We start from the raw sequence: 25259 nt of genomic DNA, 5'->3' as shown, positions 1-25259 counted from the left end.
GGTCTGTCCTGCAGAACTGCCTGCAAGCATGGGCAGATGGACACCCCCAGCCCCAGGAGACCACTGCAGCCACCCAGCAGGAGGAAGGAGATGCTGTTGCTCTGCCACAAGCACAGGGCCAGCACAGCTGAGGCTGGGCTGTGGTTGGGAAGGCAGGCACAAGCACTGCAGAGGTTGCCCGTTCCCAGAATGGGATTAGAGACCAGGCAAGGCTGAGCAGAGCCCAGCACCAACTCAGAGATCTGTCCTGTGCCTGCTGTTCAAGAGACACAGAAGAGCAAGTGTCACGAAAACAGTTTATTGTATAAAGCTGTAGGAAATACAGAGGACGCTGAGGTTTAGGGCAATTCCTTCTGGAGATGGCTCCAAGCTCCTCTCATAATAGCAAACACACAAACTCTGATTTGCTGTCATCAAAGCTTCCAAACAAGGATTCAACAAGGATCTCAACACAGAGTAATAACACTTCAACATGCATAACATTTTCTGTTCCTAAGTGAAGCCCGGGTGGGGGGCTTGCCCCTTCATCCTGTAGTTGTGTACAAAATGATGGATATTTATGATGAATGAGTACAAAAGGGAAAAAACCCACAAGAACAGGTTTTCAGAAAAGCATGTAGCTGACTAAGCAGGAAAGCAGGGTTGGCGAAAGTGCCCCAGCGAGACAGAAGCAGAAGGATGTAGAGACAAGGCAGGCATGAGCATCCCACTGAGAGGGGCCTTAGCCCAGGGCCAGCTCAGCCATTGGTAAGGATTGCTCAGGGCCTCATGTGAGTCTGGGATGGCTCAGGACACCCTGTTTTGCAGGTAGGGCCAACTGGGCCCTGGCCAAAGCAAAGTTCCCCTCAACAGGTGCCATTTTTGCTTTGCTTCTTGTTTGGGACACAGGGAAGGATGAGCATGGCTGGAAGGAGCCTCCACTCCCTGCCTGCCACTGGGGACAGAGGCAGCCCTGGAGGAGCACATGGTGGACATCCTGCTGCCCCCTCAGCTGCTCTTTGAGCTGGAGCTCTGTGCTCTTGCAGACCCTCCCAGCAGCTACTAATCACAGGGACAATCTCTGGGCAGTGCTCCCTTCCCTGAATTAATGGAGGTCTCTGGTGCTCCCAATGCTGCTGAAGCTGGGCTCTGTATAGCAGTGCCCATCCCATGGATTCTCATGAGAGGGATGGAGGAATAAAGCCCTGAGTGCTCTCAGCCTTCAGCATGCCCTTCTCTAGGGCTCAGCCAGATGCATCTGAGCATCACCAGGCCAGCACTCCCAGCTCCAGCTCAGCCACCCCAGCCATGGGAGGTCACAGCCCAGGTGATAGGAATAGGGTTGCTGTGGGTGGGCAGAATACCCTGTACCTACAAGTGACTTGAGCTCCTCATTCACAGCTAAGAGAGCACCTCCATGGAGGTGCTGAGCAAAGGGTCTGGCCTGCAAAGAATGAGGTACTACAGAATTCCAGAGGTGGATCCCATCTGACAAGGATGTATGCTCTTCTCCTGGCCACACTCCAGCCTGGTGTCCCCAAACCTCCAGAACAGAAGGCAGTGCCATTCATGCCCGGCCAGCTGTGCATACAGGAAGGCTGTGCAAAGCCAGCTGTGGCACAGGCCAAGCTGCATGGCCAAGCATGGGCCCTGAGACACTGCCTTGTGTCACTGAGAGCGAGGGAAGCACATGGAGGAAGAAGAGAAGTCAGCACTGTGCCAAGGGGTGAATACCTGCTCGCCAGTGTGCAGATCTAGCAGCCCAGTGCTGAAGCCACTCCTGCCCTTTGCTCAGCTGGGGTCTGGGCTCATGCCTGGTTAGACTGGAAGCGAAAAGAAAGAGTAAATAATGGGGGGTCTTGAAGCTCCTTTTTCAGCTTTATTTAGCTTTGACTGCACAGAGCCATAGCACAGCATACTCTAGCCTTCAGGGAGGGGGCACAGGAACCCCTGAAAGACACCATGGTTCAGGTCAGCCCCCATCTCCTGTGCCTTGTGCTCTGCCCCTGCAATGCTGCTGGGGATCTGGCACAAAGGCCCTGCAGAGTGGAGGAAGGCCCTGGCCCTGGTGTCCTCGGGGGCTCATAGGTCGCTGCTGCAGTCACGGCACAGGATCTGGTCGTTGTCAGGGATGAAGCCTTTCCCCACCAGCGAGGTGCTGCAGCGCGCGCAGTTGAAGCAGTTGTGGTGCCAGTGACGGTCCTCAAAGGAGACGTATTTGCCACCACCAAAGCCTGTTGGAGGGACAGAGGGCAACATCAGAGTCTCTGGGGAACTGGGATATGAGCTTCCTGAACAGACTGAGCCTGCTTATCTCCAGGTCAGGTCTGCACACATGGCACTGGTGGTGGCAGCCAAAACACACCCCGGGATCAAATATATCTGAAATGTGAATCTCCACTCTGGTAGGGAAAAAGCACTGAAATAGCTTCAGAGCAGACTTTGCAGGGTTGTCGTATTTGTCATGATTTTCTCCTCTAGGAGGAGCAGGGAGAGGAGCTGCACCATCACAGTGGATGAAGGCAGACAGAACTACTCAAATCCTGGAAGAGCCATCCTGCCACCAGCTCAGGCCTAGGCTCCTGCAGAGGCTCCACAGGAGCTTCCTTTCTCTGCTGGCAGTTGTTGGACTGGTGAGCTGTGACCCTCTCCTCCCCAGGACTGCAACAAACTCAAAAGGACCAGAGGGGAAGTGGATGCCTGGGAGCTGTCCTCAGCCAGAATCAACCTCTGAGTCACCAGCTGATTCACAGCTTCTCCTGCCTTCCCAGCAGCAAGAACCTGGGAGTTGCAAGGGGGAATGTCAAGTGGGGGAGAACAGGAAGGAAGCCAGACTCTCTTAGGGGGCTCTGCAGAAGAGGATCCCTTACTTCCCCTGCCTTAGGCAGGTACAGCAGGTCCAGACTCCCCTACACCACATGCTACTCTAGGCTTTCCTTGTGTGTGAACAACCTTTTCACAGGACATGGCTATCAAGATAAAAAAAGGCAAGTTAAAGATATAAGATCATGGTTTGAGGGGTTACTTTGGAGCCTTTACTTGAGGGTAGAGGGAATTTCTCCCACAGGACACAGTTCACCACTTTGAAAGATGCAGACAAAGGGACAGAAGTAGCCCCAGGACCACTGCATCATGGAGAGCTGTTCTGCTCACCTGTGATGGGCTTTGTGCACGCACTGCACTTCTTGGCATAGAGGTTCCCAAAGCACTTGATGCAGTATGGGTTGTCATCCTGGGAGGTGAACTGCTGCCCAGCCAAGGGGGTCTTGCAGCCTGTGCAGACAAAGCACTCCTTGTGCCAGGGCTCATCCCGGTAGGTCACTCCTCCCTTGGTGAGGGTCTGCAGGAAGAAAACACATGCTGGTGACACACAGGCAAAGGAAACAGCCCAGCTGGGGTGCTGGCACCTCTGACAGGGCTCAGGCAGGAGCAGGGAGCTCCCTGTCCCTGCATCAGAGCTGGGAGCTCTGGGCTGTCAGGCCCATGTACCTTTTTGCATCGAGTGCAGCGAGGAGCAAACTTGCTCTCGTAACAGGGGACACAGTAATAATCCTTCTTGTCTGGGATGAAGGACCGTGAGCCAATGGGCTGCTGGCAGCTGCTGCATATGAAGCAATGCTCGTGCCAGGTCTGTCCGTTGTACTCCAGCTTACGGGAGCCTGCAAAGAGAGCCCTGCAGTGACTGAAGGGAGCAGCACACACACAGGGATGGGGCTGGGCACGATGAACTGGGGTCCTGCACACCTGGCTCTGTGCTCCCTCCCTCCCTGTGGTAGCTCAGGACCATGGGCAGCTGGAGAGGGGGCCTCAGGCCCACAGCACAGCCACAAGGGGAGGGCTGCAGGAACATGTCCCCAGCACTGGCACAAAGGCCATGGCAGAGATGCCTGACGTAACCTACATCTGAAGATGGTGCCAAAATAGCCAAGTAAAGGCACCCACGCCTTTGCCTCAGGCCTTCTCCAGAGACACTCACACATCTTCAGTCATTCTGTCTCTTCTTGTCAGCACACAGCAGAAAATGCACAGGAAACCCTTTGTTATCTCCTCCCTCATTCACTTCCCCATGAAAAAGGGGAACAGACAGATGGGGCTGTTGTGGTGACCTAAGCTTGGGATAGTGCAAAGGACCCAGCCCTCTCCATATAGTGACAGGAGGGCAGGAAAACAGAGATCCAACTCTCTCCCATGCTGCTCTCATGCTGGACCTGCAGCCTCAACTGACACCAAGGGACCAGGAACAAGCTGCAATGCTGAGTCTGCCTGCTCCTACCTGGCATGACAGTCTTCTCACAGGCGATACATTTGGAGGAGAACTCGCTGCAGTAGCAGTCGTTGCACAGCAGCTCCTTGCCCTGGCAGGTGAACGGCTCGTCAGCCAGAGAGCGGTCGCAGCGGAAGCAACGGAAGCAGTGCTCATGGTAATGGCGGTCCTCATAGTACAGCTCCTGGGAGTACAGTCAGCATGAGGAGGGGACAAGGCCCTGGGAACTGAGCTGCTTGTGTGCAGAGCCTCTACTCACCCTGCAGTCGTGGCCGATGAGCTCCTTGCACTCGTCGCAGGTGTTGGCGAAGTGCGCGTCGTAGCAGGGGATGCAGTACGGGCCGTTGTCCATCTGGATGTACTTGCGCCCGTACAAGGACTCCTTGCAGTTGTCACAGTCGAAGCACTCGGTCATGGTGCCGGTCTGAGGCCCTCCTTCACCTCCTTCACAGCAAAGCAAAGATCAGGGCAGCTGGGTCAGTATCAGCTCAGGCTGTCTGAGATATCCCTGCATGACCCTGCCACCTCCAGAGGCCAGGGACCAGAGTCCCTGCGCTGAGCCAATGCTGCTGTCAGCACAGGGGACAGACCCACACTGTGCTCCTGCTTTGGGGCTGCATGCACTACCCTAAGAGCCTGCAGACATCAGGGCTTGCAATGAACCTTGCTTCAGGCTTCTACTCCAGTTCACAGTTGGAGCACTTTGGCACCACTCAGAAAACTTGGACATGTCAGCATGCAGCTAAGCTCCTCACTCTTTGCTACCTTCTGGGAAGTGAAGTAAAATAAAAAGGGAGAAATTTCCTGCATGAAAAGTTTTGGTTTGGCACTAAAACCATGCACATGCCACGTGGTTGTGTGTCCACTGTGACATCTGAGAGCCAGGCTAAGGGAGATCTGTCTGTCCAGCTGCCCTTCAGAGACCCACACTCAGCCTGGCATGGTCTGTAGCAGGATTCCTCATGATGGCTGAAAGCTCTGCCTGAGGGGCTGCTAGCAGCTCAAACCCTGGAACTTCTCCAGAGGTTTAAAGCAGCTGCTCTGTAGGGAAGCAGGTATCAGGCATTCTGCACTGTGCCTTGGCTGTGGAGTTTTGTCCCAGCAAACTGTTCTGCATGTGTTGCTCCAGCTACACTCTCCAGAGAGAAGCTATAGGGGCAGATGAGTGTTCCACAAGCACCTGTTGGGGCTTGACATGAAGGATACCTGACATCTCTCCTTGCTCTTTATCTCCCTCACAGACAGCACATTTGTGGAACTATTTTGCTTACTTTGGAGCATTAACTCCAGGACAAGAGTATCTTCCCCCTGTTTAGTTTAGCCTGGCTATTACTAAACACGGAGTTTTCCACTTGCAAAATCACACCCTGCTTTAACCCAGGTTGCTGTCAAGTGTAGACAAGCCCATTGAGTTACATGGGAGCTGTCAGCTGCAGAGCACCTCCACTGCCGTGCTCTTCATGAACCCACCCACTTCACAGAGAGCAATTACAGCTCAATCTGCAGTTAAGCATTTAATGGTCAGGGAGCTCCCTACTAGCCCCTGCAACCCCTCCCACAGCCGGCTGTAGGTTGGAGGCAGCCTCCAGGGCAGGAGCTGATCCAGACAGCTCTGACTCACAGCCCAGAGCTCCCCAGGGCTATTCTTGGCCAAGCCACACAGCTCCCAGCTGTTGTCAAGCCTGGTATGTGCCGATAGGACTGATGGAGAATAAATCCAGCGCTCCCACATGGCTACGTGACCAACTGAGGAGGAACAAAGTCCCTTTTCAGACACTCGCTCCCAGCTGCCACCCGGGCCACTGCCCGCTCCGTGCCTGCAGCCTGGCAGCCCAGCCTGTGGCCACGGGAGCAGCTTGTCCTTGCCAGCAACACAGGCTGGGGCCAGCGCTCCCAAAAGCCTCCCCAAAGCTCCAAGCAGCAGCCCTGCAGAGCAAGGCAGTGTCCAGTGTGTTACTGGGCACAAGGCAGGCACGTGGTGCTTTGCTGCAAGGTGCTGAACTGGACCTGCTGCTCCAGCTTGTGCTGGTCCCCGCAGTGTCCCTCCCCTCTGGGGCACCCCCAAGGTGCTCCTGTCACTGCACAGCAGCTCCCTGACCCCCACACAGCTCCTGGCTACTTTTCACCCACTGCTGCCTTCTCTGCCACCCCACTTGCCTTCACTCCCTGAAGCTACCCGGGATCTTTTTCTCTGGCAAAGAATTAAATAAAATTTCCAACTCTCCTCCTCCCCCTCCCAGGCTTGGTGAAGGGAACTTTCCAAGGTGTGTCTGTAATAAGAGGTCCTCTAATGAGCACTCTTGGCCTGGAAGCTAAGGCACTGCCAGAGCAGGGAACATCCATGTTTCTTACTGGGCTGCACTTTAACTCTGTGGTCCAGTAATACAGGCTGAGAGGACATCAGAAAACACAAAGGAAGGGAAAAAACCTGAATGAAGAAGGATGGGGTTTTACCAGTGACAAGGAATAAGCCTTCTGAGCACCACTACCCTGACCCTGATGCTGTCAGAAGAGGAAGAGAAAAACAAACCCTCCAGGAATGATACAGCAAGGAGAACCTCCACTTGGAGTGGTTTCTCCCCAAGTCTGTGTATGCCTGCTGAGTGTGCTCCCCAGGCTGGGTGTGCAGCACAGCTCCAGCTCCAGCTCCAGGAGCCTTACGTGGCCAAGGCTGCAGCCAGCGCACACGGCAACAGACTTTGAGCTGCCTTTTCAACAGAACAAGAACAGGCCCAGGAAGTTTGCTCAGGGTTATTTGTGTTAGATAAGCTGTTTGCTCCCTTTGTTCTGCTCTCACATGCAGAGTTGGGCAGGGGTGATGAGGCCTGGGCAGTGCCAAAGCAAATGCAGCATCTTCTCCCTGAGATGTGGTGCTGTGAGACTGAGCACACTGGGAAGAGGAAGGTGGGGCAAAAGAAATGGAGTAAAAGAAATAGTGGAAAAGCCCATAATTCTTACTGTGATTGTAATGATGAGCCTGGGAATTGCCTTCCTTATGAAGGAAAGAGAGTTTTAAAATGCATTAACAACCCCTTTAATGAAGGCTCAGACACAGAAGGTACAATACAGGCCATTGCTCTTGCACCAGTGAGCATGTGCTCATCCTTTCAGTCTGCATCACCCTGTCAACATCAGCTGTGTGCTGGGTGTGCTGGGCTGATGTCAGGAACGCCTCAAATGCTAACCAAGGTGTTGCCCTATAATCATGGGGTTGCAGTTGCAAATAAGAGTGTTTGTCCATTGCCAGATGGCTCTGGTCCAGGGAGACAAGGCTTGCTGAAGCAGGTCCCTTGCACAGGTTGATGGTGGAGCTGGATGTGGGATATTGCTCAGCTGTCTCACTAGCTGTTGGAGGGCAAAAATAAACACAGATATATGTCTGCCAGCTGCCTCCTCTTCCCCTCTGAAAGATGTAGTTGTGCTCATGGAGCAAAGGAAGTTCAGTTCCTCTCCTGTGCCCATGAACAGCTTTAAGAACAAGAGCTCCACTCACAAACAACATTCAAAGTGCTCCACAATGCAAATCTGATCAGTCTGGAGCAGAGCTCAGAATAGCCTCACGTATGGGAAAGGTCAGCAATTTGTCAAGGAAGCACAGCAAAGTCCACTTTCTAATTAGAGAGTAACATGCACCCAACACCACCCTGGTGTCATTGTCCGAAGCCTGATGGCTTAGCAACAGCCCCAGGAGATCATTACATTAATTTTAGCACCAACAAACCAGAGATTTGTTATGCAAAGGAGGCAATACAGACAGAGTAGGGCCTGATTCACACAATCACTAAAGAGTTTAACTGGTATTTTGAGAGGTTCCTCCTACAATGAACTCCTTAGATGCAGAGTCTTGTGTGTGGTGAACCTGTAACCCCGTGTAACTTCACACCAGTTTGTTGTCAGCTCACAACCAGCTGCTCCACAGACTCACCCTAGAGTAATCCATGGGGCTATTCCTAGGGAAACACTTAATCTTTCCAGGACACAGGAAAAGACCTGCCTTTGACTGTCTGTCAGGTCCCTGCCTATTCTCACCTCCCCAGGGCTGTCTGAGCATAAATATAAGCATTGGAGTTCACACCTAAACAGACACACAGAAGAGAAAGCACGAGCTCACTGGGCAGGCAAGTATTCCCCATGTAAGGATGAAACCGTGGAGGGACATGGCTTTGAAAGACAGTCCTCAAAGCACTCCAAGGTCAGCAGAGGAGAAGAACACTTTTTGTTCCTGCTAGCTTTCCAGAACCATTATGGGTCCTGGAATCTGCATGAAATTGTTTCTGCCTGTGCCGGCCCTAAAAGGCAAACCAGCTGCTTGCTCCGAGGAGCAGCTCCAGCCCTGTTATGCTGGGAGTGCTTTCATTCCACATTTCCTGACACCACTTCTGGGGATCTGCACAGGGTCACTGTGCACACTGGCCCCAGGCTCTTGGGGGGTAGGGGCTGGCTCTGGGGGTGCTCTGGGGGTTTCTCCACCCTTACTCATGCTGCTGCCTACCTGTACCCTGTCACCCTGCTCCCAAACCTGCTGCATCCCCAGGGCTGCCAGAGGAGAGCTTGAGGCAGCTGGGGAGAGCTCCCAGTGCTGGCTCAGGGTGACCCAGCCTGCATGGGGCACCCTTGGGAGCAGAGTTGCATCAAACCTTCCCCCCCTGCTTTCAGCACCAGTGAGTCACTTCCTGCCCTCAGCTCTCACCTCCAAGCTGCCTTCCAGCCTCAGCCTTCCCTGGGACAGCTCTGAAATCTTGACTGGGAAGGAGGGCTCCAGCATGGAAGGAGTAGATTCTTTGCAGGGACCACCAGGACAGCCACAGGCCTCACACAGCAGCTTCCCCATCACCAGCACAGCCAGAGGATGCTGCAGGTCCTTTCTCCAATGCACAGGAAAATTTGGTTCTTGCAGTCAGCCTCAGAGGCAGGAGATAAGCAGATCAGCTGGGTGCATGGCCACAGCCTCCCTGCACCACTGGGTGCTGTGCACATGCATGTGCACACACCAAGCTCTGCTGAGCAAGCTCTACCTCAGCCTTTCCCCCAGGCATGGGCAGGACACCCTCCTGCCCAGAGCAGTCATGGGCTGCTCCAGGCTCTGCAAGGGACTGAGTAAAATGGCTGGCAGCACTTAAAGAAACACCTTGCATCTCAAATACAATAACTTGCTGTCAGCAAGGTAAGCAGCTTCCTGAAAATGCACACAACTTTGTGAGGAAGAAGCAGCAGAATCAGTTAAAACTGAAGTAGCAGAATCTGACAAGCCCCAAGACCTAAACTGTTGCATGATTTTAATAGTCTTAGAATGACAAAATAAGGGTTTCCCATTGTTCAGAAGGGATCTCTGAGGTGCCCCATCCAAAGAACAAAGCCATATCACAGACTTCTCCTGACAGCTTATAGATAAAGTGCCAAAAACACACCTATTCCACAAATGTCTGACTGTACTCTTAAACAGAATACAATCAGTAAGGAAATCACACCTGCCCTGAGGTGCCTGCAGGAAATGCTGCACTGTTTGCACAACGTGATGGAGACATCACACCTGGTCCAAGGTGAGCAAGGGCAAGCTGCCATCACTGCTGTGCTGGGCTTGTGAGGCACCAGCAGCACAGGCAGAGGCACAAGACACAATTCAGCCCTTGCTCTGGACTTACTTTCTTTGAGGAAAGCTAATTCTACCAAGGTCTGAGAAAGAAGCTGAAGAGTTCCTACTATGCAACCTTAAAATTAAAAACTGTGCCTAGGAAAAAAGGAGGGAATGGTTTCAGAGTTAAAAATTTAGTACTAAACATCTGTAGGGGTTAACTAACTATTTTAGGTTCTGAACAAAATCCTGAACCTTCAGAGGTGTAGCTAAGAGCAGTAAAACTGTTTGGGAACACACAGAGCAGGCAGCCTATGTCATTCAACCAGACATTAAACTGGAATGTTTGCTCAAGAGATCAACTGTTAATCTTATTGAAAATGAGCACAAAGTAAGCAAATTCTGTGCATTCAACAGGAAGTCAGGAATTGAAATAATTTAAGCACTTTGGACCCATCACCATTAATTGATGGAGGAAGTCTGAGAGCAGAGGAGCAAGATAAGAACACACCAGAAACTTCTGCCCAGCTCAGCACAGACCCTTCTGTCACACAGTCAAGAAACTCATGGCTTAAACATGCCAGGAGAGATTCTGGCTTGTCTCTGAGGAGGCTGCAGAGAAAAGAGAGCCTGGCTGAAACTCCTCGTGACAGGTACTGCTCCTGCCACGTGCCAGGGACAAGCAGGGGGCTCTGGCAGCCAGGCACAGCCACCACCGAGGCCAGGGGTTGCCTGAGGGCAGCAGCTGCACACATGGCCACAGTGGCCATAAGAGGAAGAAAGATGCTGAAGCCAAGCTTCAGGGAATGTGGCTGATCACAGGAGCTCTGGTGTGACCGGAGGAGCAAGAGCTGCAGTCCAGAGAAAAGGCTGCTCCTGTCAGCTCTTCAAAAGGACCAAGGACAGGTGTGCAATTACTCTCAATAAGTGTGTTGTGAGCATGTTACAATCTAGCACTGAATTTTAATTTTGGACTGAATTAGTTTATGCCTATGTAACCCAGAGCCATATAAATGCCTCATTGCTTATCCAATGTAACAATCCAAGGATTCCTGGCAATAGTGTTTTCAAGATCTCTTTGCCCCACAAAATAAAGGTCATATGCAGTACAAGAGAATTCAAACATGAAAGCGTGACAGGAAATGACTAAGTGCACACTGAGGCCAATGTACCTTCATCTTGGATCAGCTCAGCACACAGGAATCTTACAACTCAAACAGACATCACAGCCTATATGCAGAAAAAATAATTTGACTGCTCTAGTTGTTAGTTCTTGGGGCCTGTGCATCCTAGTGTAGATATTACTGCAAGATAATGTAATTCCACTCTATTTCCCTAAAGTTATCTCACAACTGAATCCTTACGCTGTAGTTTGCACTTTTCCTTCCCTTGGAGACAGCTCCTTTTTAAATTGAGGATGAAGCCATTCTTATTTCCGAGTCGATACATAATTTAAGTTAGTATTTACAAAGCTTTTTGCAGTCCTTAATAAAAGATACTTACGAGGTCATATCTCTGTTTTGCCCAAAAAGGCAACCAAGGGGCTGCCTGAAGCACTGGGCACAGCCCTAGTGGGGGTGTTTTTTGCTCACATGCTAAAAACCAATCTGTACAATTTGAGCCCAGTCCCCTATTCCCTGTGTCCCCAGCAAACCTGAAAGCTCTTTTGCTGATTAAGGCTCTGCTCAGTTTCATGTTTCTTTCCAATAAACAAAGCAAACTTTGACTTCCAGTAGCAGGAAAAAATACACATCCCAGATATTCTTTATTTAATGCACGCCTATTACTTAAAGGGCAAAGTGAATTTTTTCACCAAATTTGGTCAAAATACTCCCCCTTCCTATTTGATTCTTTGCCTCCCAAACACAAGTATTTGCTGTTGGTTTTTTCCATACAAGCAGATTTATTGATGGGGAGAGGTAATGTGCATCTGAGCCCTGGCTGTTTTGTGCCTTTTGGGGCTCTCCAGAACCTGCAGAGAAGAGAAAGCCAGGAAGGTGACAGGAGAGGCTGCAGTGACACTTGTGCACTCCCTGTGTCCCCCAGGGCCTCTCCACCTGTGCTGGCTCTCAGCCCAAGGAGCACGGACACCCCCCTGTAAAGTGCTTTTTACAGCTGCTGGTGTCCCTTGCGAGCAAAGGCAATGCCAGCCCTGCAGCACGAAGCATGCGAGCAGCTTCTAAATCTGGGGGAGGACTGAATCCTGGCAGAGACAAATTGTCTCATGTTACCAGCCCGCGAAGGGCTCGAGGTTGTCCGAAACAAAACCAGGATCATTTGTTGCCCGGGAGATGCTGTGTGTGCCAGGACACAGGGCAGTGCTCTCAGGGGCAGCCCAGCCCAGGAAAGGGACAGGTGGGAGGGCTGAGAGGGGAACAGAACACCTTCAATCGCTGCCCTGCCAGCTACAAGTGAAACAAGTTCCCTTCTGTGACTGAAAACTCTGCCAGGTGATTTGGGCAGCACATGTCATTTACTTTCATGATACAGAGCTATCAGAGCAATACAGACTTATCTTCAAACCGTTTTCATTGCTACCTTTAAAATTAATGTACTGCAAAACTTAAATAATAGAAGCCTGTTGTAATTGTCATGCATTTCACATAAAATCTCTACAACCTAACTCCTTGCAAGTGCTAAAAAGAAATTTGCCAGATGCAACATTGCTCTCCTGTTTCTGCTGTGCAGAGATAGTCTTTGGTGGCACCAGTGAAAGGGAAAACTGTGCCACATCCAAAAGACAAAGTGGAAACAGCTATTTTAAGGGACACAAATGCTCACAAAATATATAAATGCCTTTATATCATGCAGCCACACACGGAGTTTCCAACCCCATCCCCTGCCCACCGGACATGTCTATCTCAGAACTGGAGCTCCTGCTGGCTGGCAGCTCAGTAAACATGTGGACTGACTGTGCCTAAAAACTCAGAAAGAGAGGAAAAGCTGCTCCTTTACAGAAAAAAAAATCCCACATGAACAGAAAAGAAGTAACAACATCAAGAGACCCTGATCCAGGTCTGCAGCTCCTTTACAGAACCTCATTCTCTCATTCCCATCTGAGATTTACAAGGAAACCTACACAAAACACATCTTTCACAGGTCAAAAAGGATCAGAAAGACCAGGATTTTCACTAACAGAGGCTCCTCTCTTGGCTTTCAGCTGAAGACCAAGAAGAGCTGCTGTCTCAGCCCTTGAAGCAGCAGATTTGAAGCAATGCCTCGTCTCTTTGCTGCAGGGAAGGTGCTCCACACTCACTGATGCTGACAGAAGCAGCAGCAGTGTGCACTCTGACTATTGGCAAAAAGTTTCCTGAGCTGTTCACATGCTCAAGCAGCCCGAGGATCAGGAGCTTGGCTGCAATGCAAACAACCCTCCCTCTGCTCTCAAACTGATCAGAACTAAAGTGCTCCATTTACAAGCTATTTGTCCCAGAAAGGAAAGCTCAGCCCAGTTCCATTACCTTGCATTGCTGAAAGCGATGGAGCAGCAGAGCCCAGCTGTGCTTGGTGCTCCTCCAGCCCCCACCTCACACTCAGCTACAGCAGGTGCACAGCAGACACCCTCAGGAGTAAATCATCACTTCACTAGCAAACACTCAAGTGCTTGTCCAGCAACAAAAGCAGTCACATCATAAACCAAGGGTGACATCAGCACAGGGATTGTGTTTCCAAAAGGGGTTTAAATGTCATTACTTGTGACTAGAAATCGGACACTTGCAATAAGTTACTCTAACTTTTCACAAGAGACATGATTCCAGTTTCGTGAAGACTTATTTCACTTCCAAAGCCTTTCTATTGCTCAATGTCATGATGACAGAAAAAAAAACCAAAAGAGAATAGGCAAAACTCCTAACATAAAGTGAAAAACTCATTAACCTCATTATTAGCCTGAATTACCAAGTCAGGTGCTAACAAGGTGAGCAGCAGAACCTGGATTGTCACCTGGATTGAAAGGGTCAGCGTGATCTACTCTGGCCCCCCCTATTCAAGGGCTCTTCATGGCTTCCTTCCATCCTTACTCAAAGTTCTGCTCTACATCTTCTAAAATAAAAACTCAAAGCTATCAAGGACCTGAAAGTATTACTTCATCATCCTGCAGTTGTTTCACACATCATGAAGCACAACAGTCTGTGCACCTTCACCAACCTGATGTGCAGTTGTGATTTTCCAGACTCAGCTCTGGGCTCTCCAAAAGCAACACATCCAAGACTTCTACACATGCACACTGGCCAGATTTAATCTTTCTGTGAGTTATATGGTGTTTGCATAGGGTTGAGAAATAGCAGAAATAAAACTTCTCTTGGCTGAGATAGATGCAAAACACGCTGTGCAATTTTTTGCTTTTAATGACTCTTGGTGATTACCACTACTAGTCAGTGTATTCCAGAATGTTTTGAGTTAGGCAAACAGCAATTTTCTTTATGTGAACTGGTCACTGAGTTAAAAGGAGCCACTAAAATGCCTTTAGATTTAAATGCTGACTTTTCTTTTTGAAAATGTCCATGTGCCAAGGAAAGAGGCAGATAAGAATAAATAATCCAAATTTAAGGACACAAAAGATTTACCTGGGAAGCAATTTAGCTCTCTGACTCTCCACTGCCAATAACACAAACATATGGGATGATCAGTGCAAGATCATTAATGCAAAAAGTCCTCAGTTTCCACAGAGCTGACACCCCACACCTCTCATTGGATTGTGGCTTCCTCAATTCCCTAACAGCTGTCAGCAGCAAAAATATTATTTACCCTTCTAATACCTGCAGGTCAGGGAGTAATGCTATATCTCTCCTGGGATTTGTACCTCAGAGAGTTCTGGCACTAGGCAAAGCCTGTAGAACTAAAAATGGAACCAAGATCCAAGTCCCATCTTTATTCTCCTCCCGAGATGCAGCACGTACCCCTGTCAGTGGAAACTGTGACACCCACTTATGTGTGTTACAGACCTGCACCTACAGATTGCACAACCCTAACTCTGGGAGAAGCAGGAGAAAAGGGAGGAGGAAGAGAGGGACTTGGTCTTCAAGGTCCCTTCCAACCCTGTAACAGGCACAGTGCTGTGCTGTTACAGAGCACAGCTAATCCAGAGTCCAGATCTTTCAACCAACACCATGCCTTGCTAGCTGCTCTTGCTATTTGGGGGTTTAGCAGTGAGCAGGCTGAGCTGGAATAGGGCAGCACCAGGAAGTTATGCACCAGTTCAAAATGGGTTAGTTTTTAAGAAAGGAAAAAGCCACATTTTCCTTAAATGAGAGTAGTGGAATTCCAAGGTGAGGTGAAAAGACTGGCAAAAGTCAGGAGTTAGGCTGGAACTGGGGCTGGTGATGCTGACAAACACAGTCCCTGCACTCAGGGACAGATTAGCACCCATAGTTTTTGTTGCTATTCTTTTCTTGTTGCCTTCCCATCCTGAGCAATACCCAGGAATGGTATCAGGTGTGGACCTCAGAGAGGAATTTTTGTCTTCAACCCTGCTGAAGGTTAAGCCTTTCAGATACACATTTTATATGATTCCCTTTCTTTTGTTTCATTAGAAGAACTACAAAAAGACATTTTTTACAAGAAGTGTATGTGCAGGTTGTGTATGATCTGCAGCCACACAGACCTGAACCACAACAGAAATTACCTCTGACAGTCTCACATGAGGAAAATCTTGTGGGCTTGGATTATTCAAGAAATAAGGTTGCTTTACAGTGACAGGAACAACACATGCCCAGAATGCATTCTAAATGGCTAAGATACAGGCTGAAAACCAACTGCTAATTGTTTTTATAGTTTGTATTTTATATTAAAAAACCTCCTTAAGACCTTAACAGGCAGAGCTGAGCCTAGAAAGGATTTTTATGGCTAAATCTGAAAGCAGGGATCTAGAACAGAATTAGTCCTTTACATCTCAAACCTTGATCCTGGGTTCTGCCTCAAGCAGCTGGAATTATTTCTCCAGTTAAGCAAATTCCTGTAGCTAAAACCCACTCTGATATTTAAATAAATAAGGAGAAGATGCTGAGTAGTCACTCTGCTTCACAAATAACAAGATCAGAACTGTATTGTTTGATGGATTTCTAAGAGAACACTTGAAATTTGGGCAAACAAATTTAAAATTTCAAGGTCATATTTACATTCCAGGATAATAATTAAATACTTAATATCTTGTGGTTCCACTATTCTAGGTTTTTCTACACACCAAAATATTTAGTCATGTGAAAACCATCTGTAGCAGCTGGAAGACATTCATTTGGCTTGCCAAGATTAATTAGTTTAAAAATACATAAATAAAGTGTTCATTTTATTTCCAAAAAGCTGCTGCTCTTGGTTCTGTTAGGGTGCTGGTGATTAATGCCTATGGAAGGTTCTCAAAAAGAGGTATCAGATGCCAGTTTCACAAATATCTGTTAAGTAAAACAAGGCCTGTGTTTAGGTTAATGCACTTCTGGACTAACTCAAGTCATTATTCACAGCAATATAAAAACTAGCTTGCAAATACTTCAATCCCTATTTTTAGTCTTTCTCCTTCCTATGCTCTCAAATCCACAATGCTGAAATCTGCTCTTAAGAATTGATGAAAAGAAATTTCTCTTCAGGACTGGGGTTCATATACTCATGTTTAAGAATTACAAGACCTAAATCTCCAAACATGTCTTTTCTCTCCAAGAAGTTCCTACATAATCTTCATAGAACTTTTCAAAGTCAAGTACACAAGACTCACAGCTGAAACTGTAAAAAGGGTTGAATTTGGCTTAGTATCCATAGGGATCACTTCTCTGCCAACAGCTTGCAAAGGGTTATTTCTTGGCTCCTCATTTCTGTTTTGCTGGAAGATGCTGAGGTTTTAGTGAAGTTTCTGCAGAGCATGCAATAGCATTCAACATTTTTTGCTCAGCTAATGAGTTAAGTCATCTTAGCTCTCCAATGGCTTGAAGATTATGGGTGTAGGAAAAGGGAATGCTCAGAGAGGGGAACTTTTGAGCAGTCACCACTAAACTGCGGTTAAAACAGACACCAATGACTCTATTCAGCTCCCAAACCTCAGACAGTTTCCATTTTCTCAATAACAAAGCATTTTTGTGGAATGAGGTAACAGCCTCCATCTGCCAGGTCGACATCTCCACTATGATTTCTCAAGAGTGTGGCTGACGAGGGCTGGCCAGCTGAGCCAGAGGCAGGAGGGGCAGCAGAGTCCCTTTGCCTGGGCAGCACAGGGACAGACTGCCATGGGACAGATGTGGAGAGGAGTCTCTGGGGCACCACCACACAAACCCTCCTGGGAGTTTGATTCACAAGCAAGCTCCACACATGCACAGCTAAAGAGTCAGAAGGTCAGGAAAAGGGCTGAGATTTGTCACTATGGACAGCCAGGGACAGGCAGGAGGGAGCAGAATGGGTGCCACAGGTCCCACAGCCCATGGTGGGTGGGTCAAGAGCAGAGTGGGTGTGACTGAAAGGCAAACACGGGTCTGCAGGCACACACTGCAGGATGCACAGTGCAAAGGGCAGGGCAGACATCTGCCCTGTGGGACTGGCCACTCCAGCTGCCACACACCCTGCCACACCTGAAATGCTGAGTATCTGAGACAGAGCAGTTACAGCCTCAGGACACAGCCTGGGAGAAGGTTTGGTTTTGTTCTTTCCTCATTTCCTGAATTTGGCAGCCTATATTTTGACCTCTCAGTTCCAGGGATGCTAAGCACCCAATCACTCTTGATTCCAGGCAAAGCCAGCTCAATTCTTCAGAAAAGCAGACCTTCATTTAGATGTAGATGAAGATTCCAGCTCCTGTCAGGATCCCCCCATCTGACTCTTGTCTCCTTGTGAATGGCCAGTCAGCTCCTTGGCAATTTTGAGTCTCTCAGCTCCAGGTTCAACACCCCCACATCTGGTTCTCCCATCTAAAGCAAGGCAGTTTTCCAGTTGGTTTTCTGATGGCCTTTGCATCCCTGTAACACTTCCTCCTGAAGTTCAGAAAACCTTAACACTAACCCCCTCACTCTCCTGTGCAATTCCAGCTGTGTGCCCACATGGATACCTGGTGAGTGGCATGTTCCTTTCTGGCCAGGACAGAGCATTTCCCAAGCCCATTTTCTTCCTATGAGGAATGCTGCTGTCAAATCTCAAAAATCCACACTGCTAATACTAGCCTTCTACAAGGTCAGCCAAAGAGGACTTCCATCAAGGATGAGCTTTGCTGGAGAAGGCTCCCTGGGGATTATCAGAATAGTACAGTCAAGCCCAGATGGCCACAATGTGCTGAGCACATTTCCCAAAAACACAGCAGCAAGGCAGAGGCCTCTACAAATCAAAGTCCACCCTGATTTCTGCCATCTGCTGAACACTGAGGGCCAGGCTGAGGCCTTTGGGAAAGGTCAGGATAGTCTTACAGGCTCTCAAGATATTGCTTTTGTTCTCACTATTTGCTTCTCAATTCCTTCGTTAGGAGATACTAATCTCTCTGTAAGGCAGTTACTTGGAGCCAAGACTTTAGATATTATTGCAAAACATATGCTTAAAAGAGACTGGAAATTATGCTGGCAGTGTTACAGAGGGGAGCAAAGCACAGCTTTGGGTCAAAACAAACAAAAAAAATGTAAGCTAGTAAGCAATTCCCATGCAATAGTTTAGGAGAGCCAGCAAAAGCTTCTTCTAGAAAGAAAACAATGCTGTGAGAACGAAGCTAATGAGAGCTGGCTCTTGGAAAAATAAAACAGCTAGTAATGAGCCAACAGCACATATCCAAGAGACTCTTTCTGGGAAACCAACCCAAGCCTTATGCTGGAAACCCTGAGGGACTAGGGAGCTTGAGGCTAAAAGCTGGCAAATTGCTTCATCAGTTAAGGTTGGTCTCAGTGTTTCCTACAGTGTAAAAATAATTTGTTTTAGCCTACAGGTCTCTACAGAGCACTGGGTAAATTCAGGCTACTTCCTTTGGGAAGGGAAATGGAGTGTCTGGCAAAGCCCTGCCCAGTGGGATATTTTCAGGGGTTTCCCACCACCACTGAGCCCTCCAGCCCAAGGCTGCCCCAGCACACCCAGCCCATTGGCTCTGCTCTAGTGCACTGGGCACCACACGCCCATTACTGGGATGGGAACACCCCCTGAGCTGCTCTGGTCAAGATTACAACATGATGAATGTGCCTCTGTAAAAGCACCTTCTGGAGGCTCATTCTCCCAAAATGGATACAATCAGGCCAATGATCCTGGTATATCTTGTTTTCCACAGCAATAAGGAGGAGACCTTGTTTTCTCTCTTTCAGAGATTATTTCATACACCCACCAGGATCTAGGTGCTGATACAGAGTGGCAAAGGCAAGGCCTGTCTTTGCAGCCTGCTGGGCCATTGCCAGTCCAGCTCCCCAGGCACAGGACCATACCAGGAGCACAAGACAATGAATGTGTGCTCCAGCCGTGCTTCTGCGTCAGCAGAGAAAATCCCCGCTTTGGCAGGGGATGTCAAGGTGCTGCCTAATGACTTTCTTTCTCTTCCAACTCCTCTGATTCATGTTGCCATCTTCCTTGCAACTGACCTAAATAACATGTTCAGGCAGCACTGCAAGTGTTTCCATCTCACACTGCAGTAACAGTGAGATCTTTGCATCTGGAAAGGGAATTTCACAGGGAAGTCTCACCACAGGTGAATTAATAGCGTCCTTCTCAAGAAAGGAACAGAAGCACTTTGTCTTATCCCATCAGGAGACTTCCTGGCTGCAGGAGAACAAAGGTTGCCCAGGAGCAGGGAAAACACATGCTAAGCCTGTGCCCAAGCCCCAGCAGATCTGAACAATGTGGGCAGATTACACAGTTACCTCATTTCCAGGTGTGCTGTCAGCATGAGCCATGACTGGCTGGGAATGAAAGAAGTAAAACTGTTCCTAGATCTGGACTTAGTCTGCATAATTTATGGTAATTATTGCTCAGTAGCCATTAATCCTTTAAAGCCATATCACACTCCCAGCCCTCAGTTCTCTCTAACCTTTTGGTCATCACAGACCATTCCACTGCAGAGGGGTCTGAAGTGCAGGACAGCACTGTCCCTCCAGAGCTCAGGAAGGGAAAAGCAAAGAAAGCCACTGCAGAAGGACTTCAGCAGGTCAGTCCTTTCCAGACACACAGGGAGTAGGTGTGCTGGTAACACACAGGCACTTAAACCAGCCTTATCCCCAGCCAGAGCTCTGCAGCTCTTGACTGCAGCACCATCTGTAACTCAGGTGTCCAACAGTGCTGCATCACAGGAACACAGGATTACTCCTACCCCTGTCACTCCACGGTGATACTCTCCCAATCTCATTCCTTCCTTCACTGTAAGCCAGGACACTTCCAAGAGCCATGTAAATATCTTCTATCCTTCCAACCCCTAGCAGACTACAGATCCAAGTGTTGCCTTATGGCAGTGGCCCTCACAGGCTGTGTGCTGAGGAACTGAAAATGCATTTATTGCCAACAAGGAAAGTGACTGTGGGGAAATACAGAAGAGTATTCCAAAGCTGCACAGCCTGCCCCAGCACTTCCAGCTTTCAGGTGAGGAAGTGCTCACCCTGTATCTTGCAAGGCAGGCACTAGAGCCTCAGCAGCCTAACAGATGCTTTTTTATTCTGAAGATACACATAAATACAGATAAAGTCCCCCTATTGCAATAAAAAGGAAGTTACACTTGATCCATACCAACTCTTTTTCAGGTAACTGAACTTCAAAACTTAAGCAGAAAAGCTGCCAGCAAAACTTGTGCCTCTTTGTGCTACAGTTAGTCTGTAACAACTAGGCTGCATGTGTTATCTCCAGTTTTTATTAGCTCATATTTACTTTGGCTGCACATCCAAGCAGTCATTTAAACAGGGTAAGAGAGGAAAATCTTGGACTCGCAACAATGGCCAAGCAGTTTAATCTACCACTGGGGACAAAGACTTGACTGCTATTGGTGTGTAGTGCTGGCAGGGTCAAGTGCAACATGTGCTGAAGGAAGCACTAGGGAAGCAGCTCTCTGACTGTTCAAACAACACCAAGCATTTCCTTGAGCTATTCAGAGTTCTCTTCCCTCCTGGGTAGGGAAAACAGCTCCAGCTGTCCAGTCACCTGTGCTGGCTTCTCTACTCACTGGATTCATGACATTGGTGGCAGCCAACAGCTCCAGGTTAGATGCAGCACATTCCTCATTGCTCACAGCTCAGATGTTCAAAGCTAAGTTAGGAAGCAGTCAAGATCATGTCCTTGGCATCAGCACCAGCTTGGTGCTGGAAGATAATTTATATTCCTGAGCAGAACTGGCACTGGGCAGATTGGCCATAAACATCAACAAACTGCTGTTCCAGCCATGACACCAATCACAAGGGTCCAGAATTAATATCTATCTATGCTGCTGATTTTTTTTTTTTTTTTTTTTTTTTTTTTTTTTTTTTTTTTTTTGTATTTGGGAAGTTCAAAATACTTCACATAAAAGAACTGCTGTAACATACTCAGAGGCAAATAAAAAATTAAATGCATTAATATTAACAATCAGATGACTAACAATCAGGCCAAATCAAGTCAAGGTGAGACTACACTAAGAAAAAGAACATGAATTTCAGGATTTTTATTCCATTGCTCTTTGGATTCTGTGTTAAGACATTACTAAATAATTCTTAACAATTAATTTAGCCCTAATGGACATGTCCTTCTGATTCCTCCCAGAGCAATATTATTCTCTTGGTGAGCCCCTGGGAGTAAGGGCAGAATCATTTGTTAAAAATGTTCCTCATTTAGCAAGTACCAACAGACAAAGTGGTCACTCAGCAGAGGCAGTTCTGCTGGGGTGAAATACAGGAAGGTGGAAGCCATGTGGCATTCTTCAATTTCCCCTTTCCTTTCACAATCAGACCCTTGATATTTTCTTCAACAGGAAAACTGACATTCCCTTTCCATGTAAACTGCTGACAATTGTATTTACACCTGGTAAAACCAGAGCAAAACGGAAGGAAGAGAAGAAACAAAGACCAAGGACTTTTCTCAGCAACTACATCTCCACAGAATGAAGTATTTTCCTTTCCCCACTCCAGAGCAGACAGACTCCAGTGAGCACACCCCAGCCTTGGTGGGAAATGCCCCCTCCTTGCTGGTGAGTGGCTGCAGAACAGTGCCCACAGCAGCAGCTTCCCAGAGAGCAGCCACAAAACCTGAACAGCCTGTGCAGCTTGGCCCTTCTGCCCACAACCTCACTTTAAAAGTGACCCTAAAACTCCTGGTAGCAGTAATCTGAAGATTAAATACAACTTGCAAAGCTTCTCTGCCCCCTAACATCTGGTCTTCTCCCTTTCCTAGCTGCTATTTAGGGTTATAGCTATTCTCTCCTTTTGAAAAAAACCCCACCTGAGTAAAATGATTAAATTGATTTTGATGACATCACCAAGGCAAAACACTATGAAGCTCTCTCTGACTTCTTCCAGTTTGGTCATAGAAACTGCACCTATTTCTGCAGAAGCAGGCAAAGTCCCCTGAGGAATGAGCCACTTGCACTCTGAGTAAAACTGCAAATATCATTGGCAGCACTTTCCTGCCACAGCACCTGGGCTCTGTGGTGGGCATGGGCAATCCAAGAACAGCACATGGCAACCAGGGATACTGAACACTGAACACCAGAGGAGAATGATTTCTTACTTGAGCAATTAAAAGGAATTATGGAGCTGTTTGTCCAGTTAAGAGGTTTGGCTTTAATTCAGAGCACCCAGACCTCAGTTTTCTGGGTGCTTCTTTACCACACAAAAGGTGAAGCCCAGCAACAAGGTTCAACTCCTGTCTCTCTCCTGAGGTTACTGCTGCAACTGTGGCTCATGTAATCTAGAGGCAGCAAAAATCCTACAGACATCCATGAGGATCCTGGTGACAATCATGCATCAGTGCTGCAATTACCACAAAAGTTCTTTTTAAGGTGTTGGAAACACTTTGGGCATTAAGAGTAATCAATTTTTTCCACCTTTCTGCTGGCATTTTAAACACCAGTCAACCACGTAACAGCAGAAACTCAGCTGCAATTATGAACACAGCAGAAAGAATCTTACCTCATCAGGCAAGCAATAAAGCAAGTCCTGGCTGGGAACAGAACCCAGTGCTTCCAAAGTTGCTGCACTGGGAATTCTGCTAACCTGCCTACAGGGAAGTTTTTTCTGGCTCCAATAGTTAAGCGTTCACCTCAGTCCTGAAGCTGCTATGTCCAAAACCAGAAAAGAACATGGCTAAAGTCATATCCTTCAGAAATTAATTGACAACCAGTGAATATTGCCAACAGTCATACAAGACTGGTGCACTACAGACAAAAACTCATGTGCCATCAAGGACACAGTGATGAGAGCAGACAGGAAAGAGACTCGTGCCTTTACTCTCCAGGATGACCTGGGAAAGCTGAGCTATCCTCCTGCCAGCTGTGTTCTGGGAGAGCAGGGCTGCTGCTCTAGAAGAAACCACAGTGCAGACCAGGAGCTGAGCTGAGGGCAGATGTGCTGCTGGAACTTCAGTGACCTCCTGTCCTCCCAAAGACTGGGGAACCACAGTGACCTTCAGCTCCCTACTCACTGCTCAGCTCTTCAGATGCTGTTCTGCAGGCAGGGGAAAAGAACAGATTTTACCCCAAAAAATCCAAGCCAGAGAGACAGGGATACTCCAGAAGCTGAGATCATGGAACAGTTCACTGTGCCTCCTGCTAGGGAATTCTGTTTGTTACTAAACACTGCCCTGCCTTCAGTGTGTCCCACCACTCCCTATGCACAGGTTTATGGAGTTCATATTCCAAAATATACCTTTTGCTATAATTAGTGCCCACAACTAACCATATCACCTATATTTTTGTCTCCTGTGCTATGCCATCATTTTAAAAGTGTACAAAATTACAGACTGAGCTGGGTAAGACTGAGCTGGTAACTGATAATTCCATGCCTCAAAGGAAGTGGTCAGCAAGAAAAGCAAAGGAACAATACAGTCTCCATATTAGGAAAAGGAAAGAGGGTGGCACAAAAATAAGATAGGAGAAATGTCAGACTTCCTCTTTCCTCTCTGCCTATCATGAAGTTAAACCACATATTGACAAAGCAAATCAGGGAAATAAGGCAGTCTCAACACCTGGGCAGTTAGGAGAGCCACAGATTTCTAATGCTTGGTAGAGGAGTCAGAAAAGTAAAAGGAATGTCCCTACACTCTTCCCTAGGAGCCTGTGCTGCCACCAGGATGCTGCATCCACCAGAGCTTCACCCTTTCCTCTGCTCCTAGGAATAAGTTTTCTACTTTGGAAAGATTCCTTTATTGTTTTCAAAACTGGGAAACACTAAACATAGTAAGTTCAGATTTAAGTAAAGAGACCTCACTATCAAATCCTGCACAGTTAAAATACATAACCCTGGCACACATAATTCGTTTGCTCTGTAAATCTGTGGAGAGAAATTCTTACTACCGTGCTCCACCCAGGCTAACTGGAAAATGTATCCACGAGTTCTCATGAAAGTGTCAGCGGTTAATGTAACCACAGGTACAGAACTGCAAATGGATAAAGAAAACAGTAAAAAGTTACCTGTAAGAAAACAAAATCTGAAACATAACTGCGTTGAGGAAAAAAATAAATTGCAAAGATCCTGAGCTATTTTTTTCAATGTGAGATCCAAACTGCGACTTCCAAGTCTTTGTCTAACACACACACACCCACCCACAAAGCAAGGCTTAGAGTCTTTTCCCATAGCTACCCTGGGATTCTCTGGAAAACCAGCAATCACTCCAGATGTGTTGAAAACTTTCCTCTGCTACACATTTGAGCATTTGGTTATAGTTTACTCCCGGGTCTGTTGGTCGGGAAAAGTTTGAGTACTCTTCACAGAACACTGCTCAAGCTCCCAACTTGGCCGCCTGGCAGAGGGGCACGGCCCAAAGGCTGCGGTTCTCTCCTTTGGGAAACGGGAGCGCAGCGTGCAGCCGGAGCAGAGCCTCCGGCAAGGACGTCCCGGGCAGGGTCCGGGGGATGCCCCGAGCCCGGCCGGCACCGGGGCACCGAACCGTCCCCTCAGCCCCCCTGACACCCCCAGACCCACCCAGGGCTGCGGGGCCACAGCGGGCGGCGCTTCCCACCCTCAGCCCGGCCCGGCCCGGCCCGGCCCGACCCACCTGCTCGGCGTCCCGGGGCTGCGCTGCCGCTCGCGGTGCCCCGGCGCTGGGCAGACCCGGCTCAGCTCGGCTCGCCTCGGCTCGGCGCTGCTCCCCAGCCGCGAGCGCGGAGCCCGGCCCGGGGAGGGGCCGGGGGCGGCCCGGGGCCGGGGCCCGCCCAGCAGCGGGGGGAGCGGGCCCGGCCCGCCCGCGGGGCTCCCCGTGCGGCCGGCAGCGGGATCAGCCCCGTCTCGGGGTCGCGGCTCCGGTGTTTCGCCTCCCGCGGGGGGGAACGGGAGCTCGGCGGGAGGGCTGCGGGCGGCGGCAGAGCAGGGACCGGCGGCGGGGGGACCGCGGGGCTGTCCC

At 48.8% G+C, this 25259-nt stretch overlaps 1 protein-coding gene across 2 annotated transcripts; it reads right to left on the bottom strand.

Annotated features, from left to right (window-relative positions):
• Positions 1 to 282: 282 nt before the first annotated feature.
• FHL3 (four and a half LIM domains 3) lies at positions 283 to 25011 on the bottom strand. 2 transcript variants are annotated; one of them, XM_056509102.1, is made up of 6 exons: positions 24915 to 25011; positions 4503 to 4687; positions 4253 to 4427; positions 3469 to 3638; positions 3133 to 3319; positions 283 to 2213 (listed from the first exon to the last, which is right to left on the bottom strand). In XM_056509102.1, the coding sequence occupies exons 2-6, from the start codon at positions 4656 to 4658 to the stop codon at positions 2062 to 2064; spliced, it is 840 nt and encodes a 279-aa protein (XP_056365077.1). In that variant the 5' UTR covers positions 4659 to 4687; positions 24915 to 25011; the 3' UTR covers positions 283 to 2061. The 2 variants fall into 2 exon arrangements, with proteins under 2 accessions (XP_056365077.1, XP_056365076.1); XM_056509101.1 differs by lacking the exon at positions 24915 to 25011 and adding an exon at positions 13277 to 13421.
• Positions 25012 to 25259: the final 248 nt, after the last annotated feature.

The sequence above is a fragment of the Oenanthe melanoleuca genome, chromosome 23 (genome assembly GCF_029582105.1).
Source record: "Oenanthe melanoleuca isolate GR-GAL-2019-014 chromosome 23, OMel1.0, whole genome shotgun sequence".
NCBI classification, from domain to species: domain Eukaryota; kingdom Metazoa; phylum Chordata; class Aves; order Passeriformes; family Muscicapidae; genus Oenanthe; species Oenanthe melanoleuca.
Note: the sequence above shows the minus strand (reverse complement) of the source record. Positions and strands in the feature narration are given on the sequence as shown.

Bases quoted from the DNA above. Each gene is read 5' to 3' on its own strand.
- FHL3 (XM_056509101.1), bottom strand. The intron at 4,428-4,502 runs GTGAGTAGAGGC...CTGTACTCCCAG, and splicing joins TCATCGGCCACGACTGCAGG to GAGCTGTACTATGAGGACCG. The intron at 3,320-3,468 runs GTACATGGGCCT...TTCTTCCTGCAG, and splicing joins GCTGCACTCGATGCAAAAAG to ACCCTCACCAAGGGAGGAGT.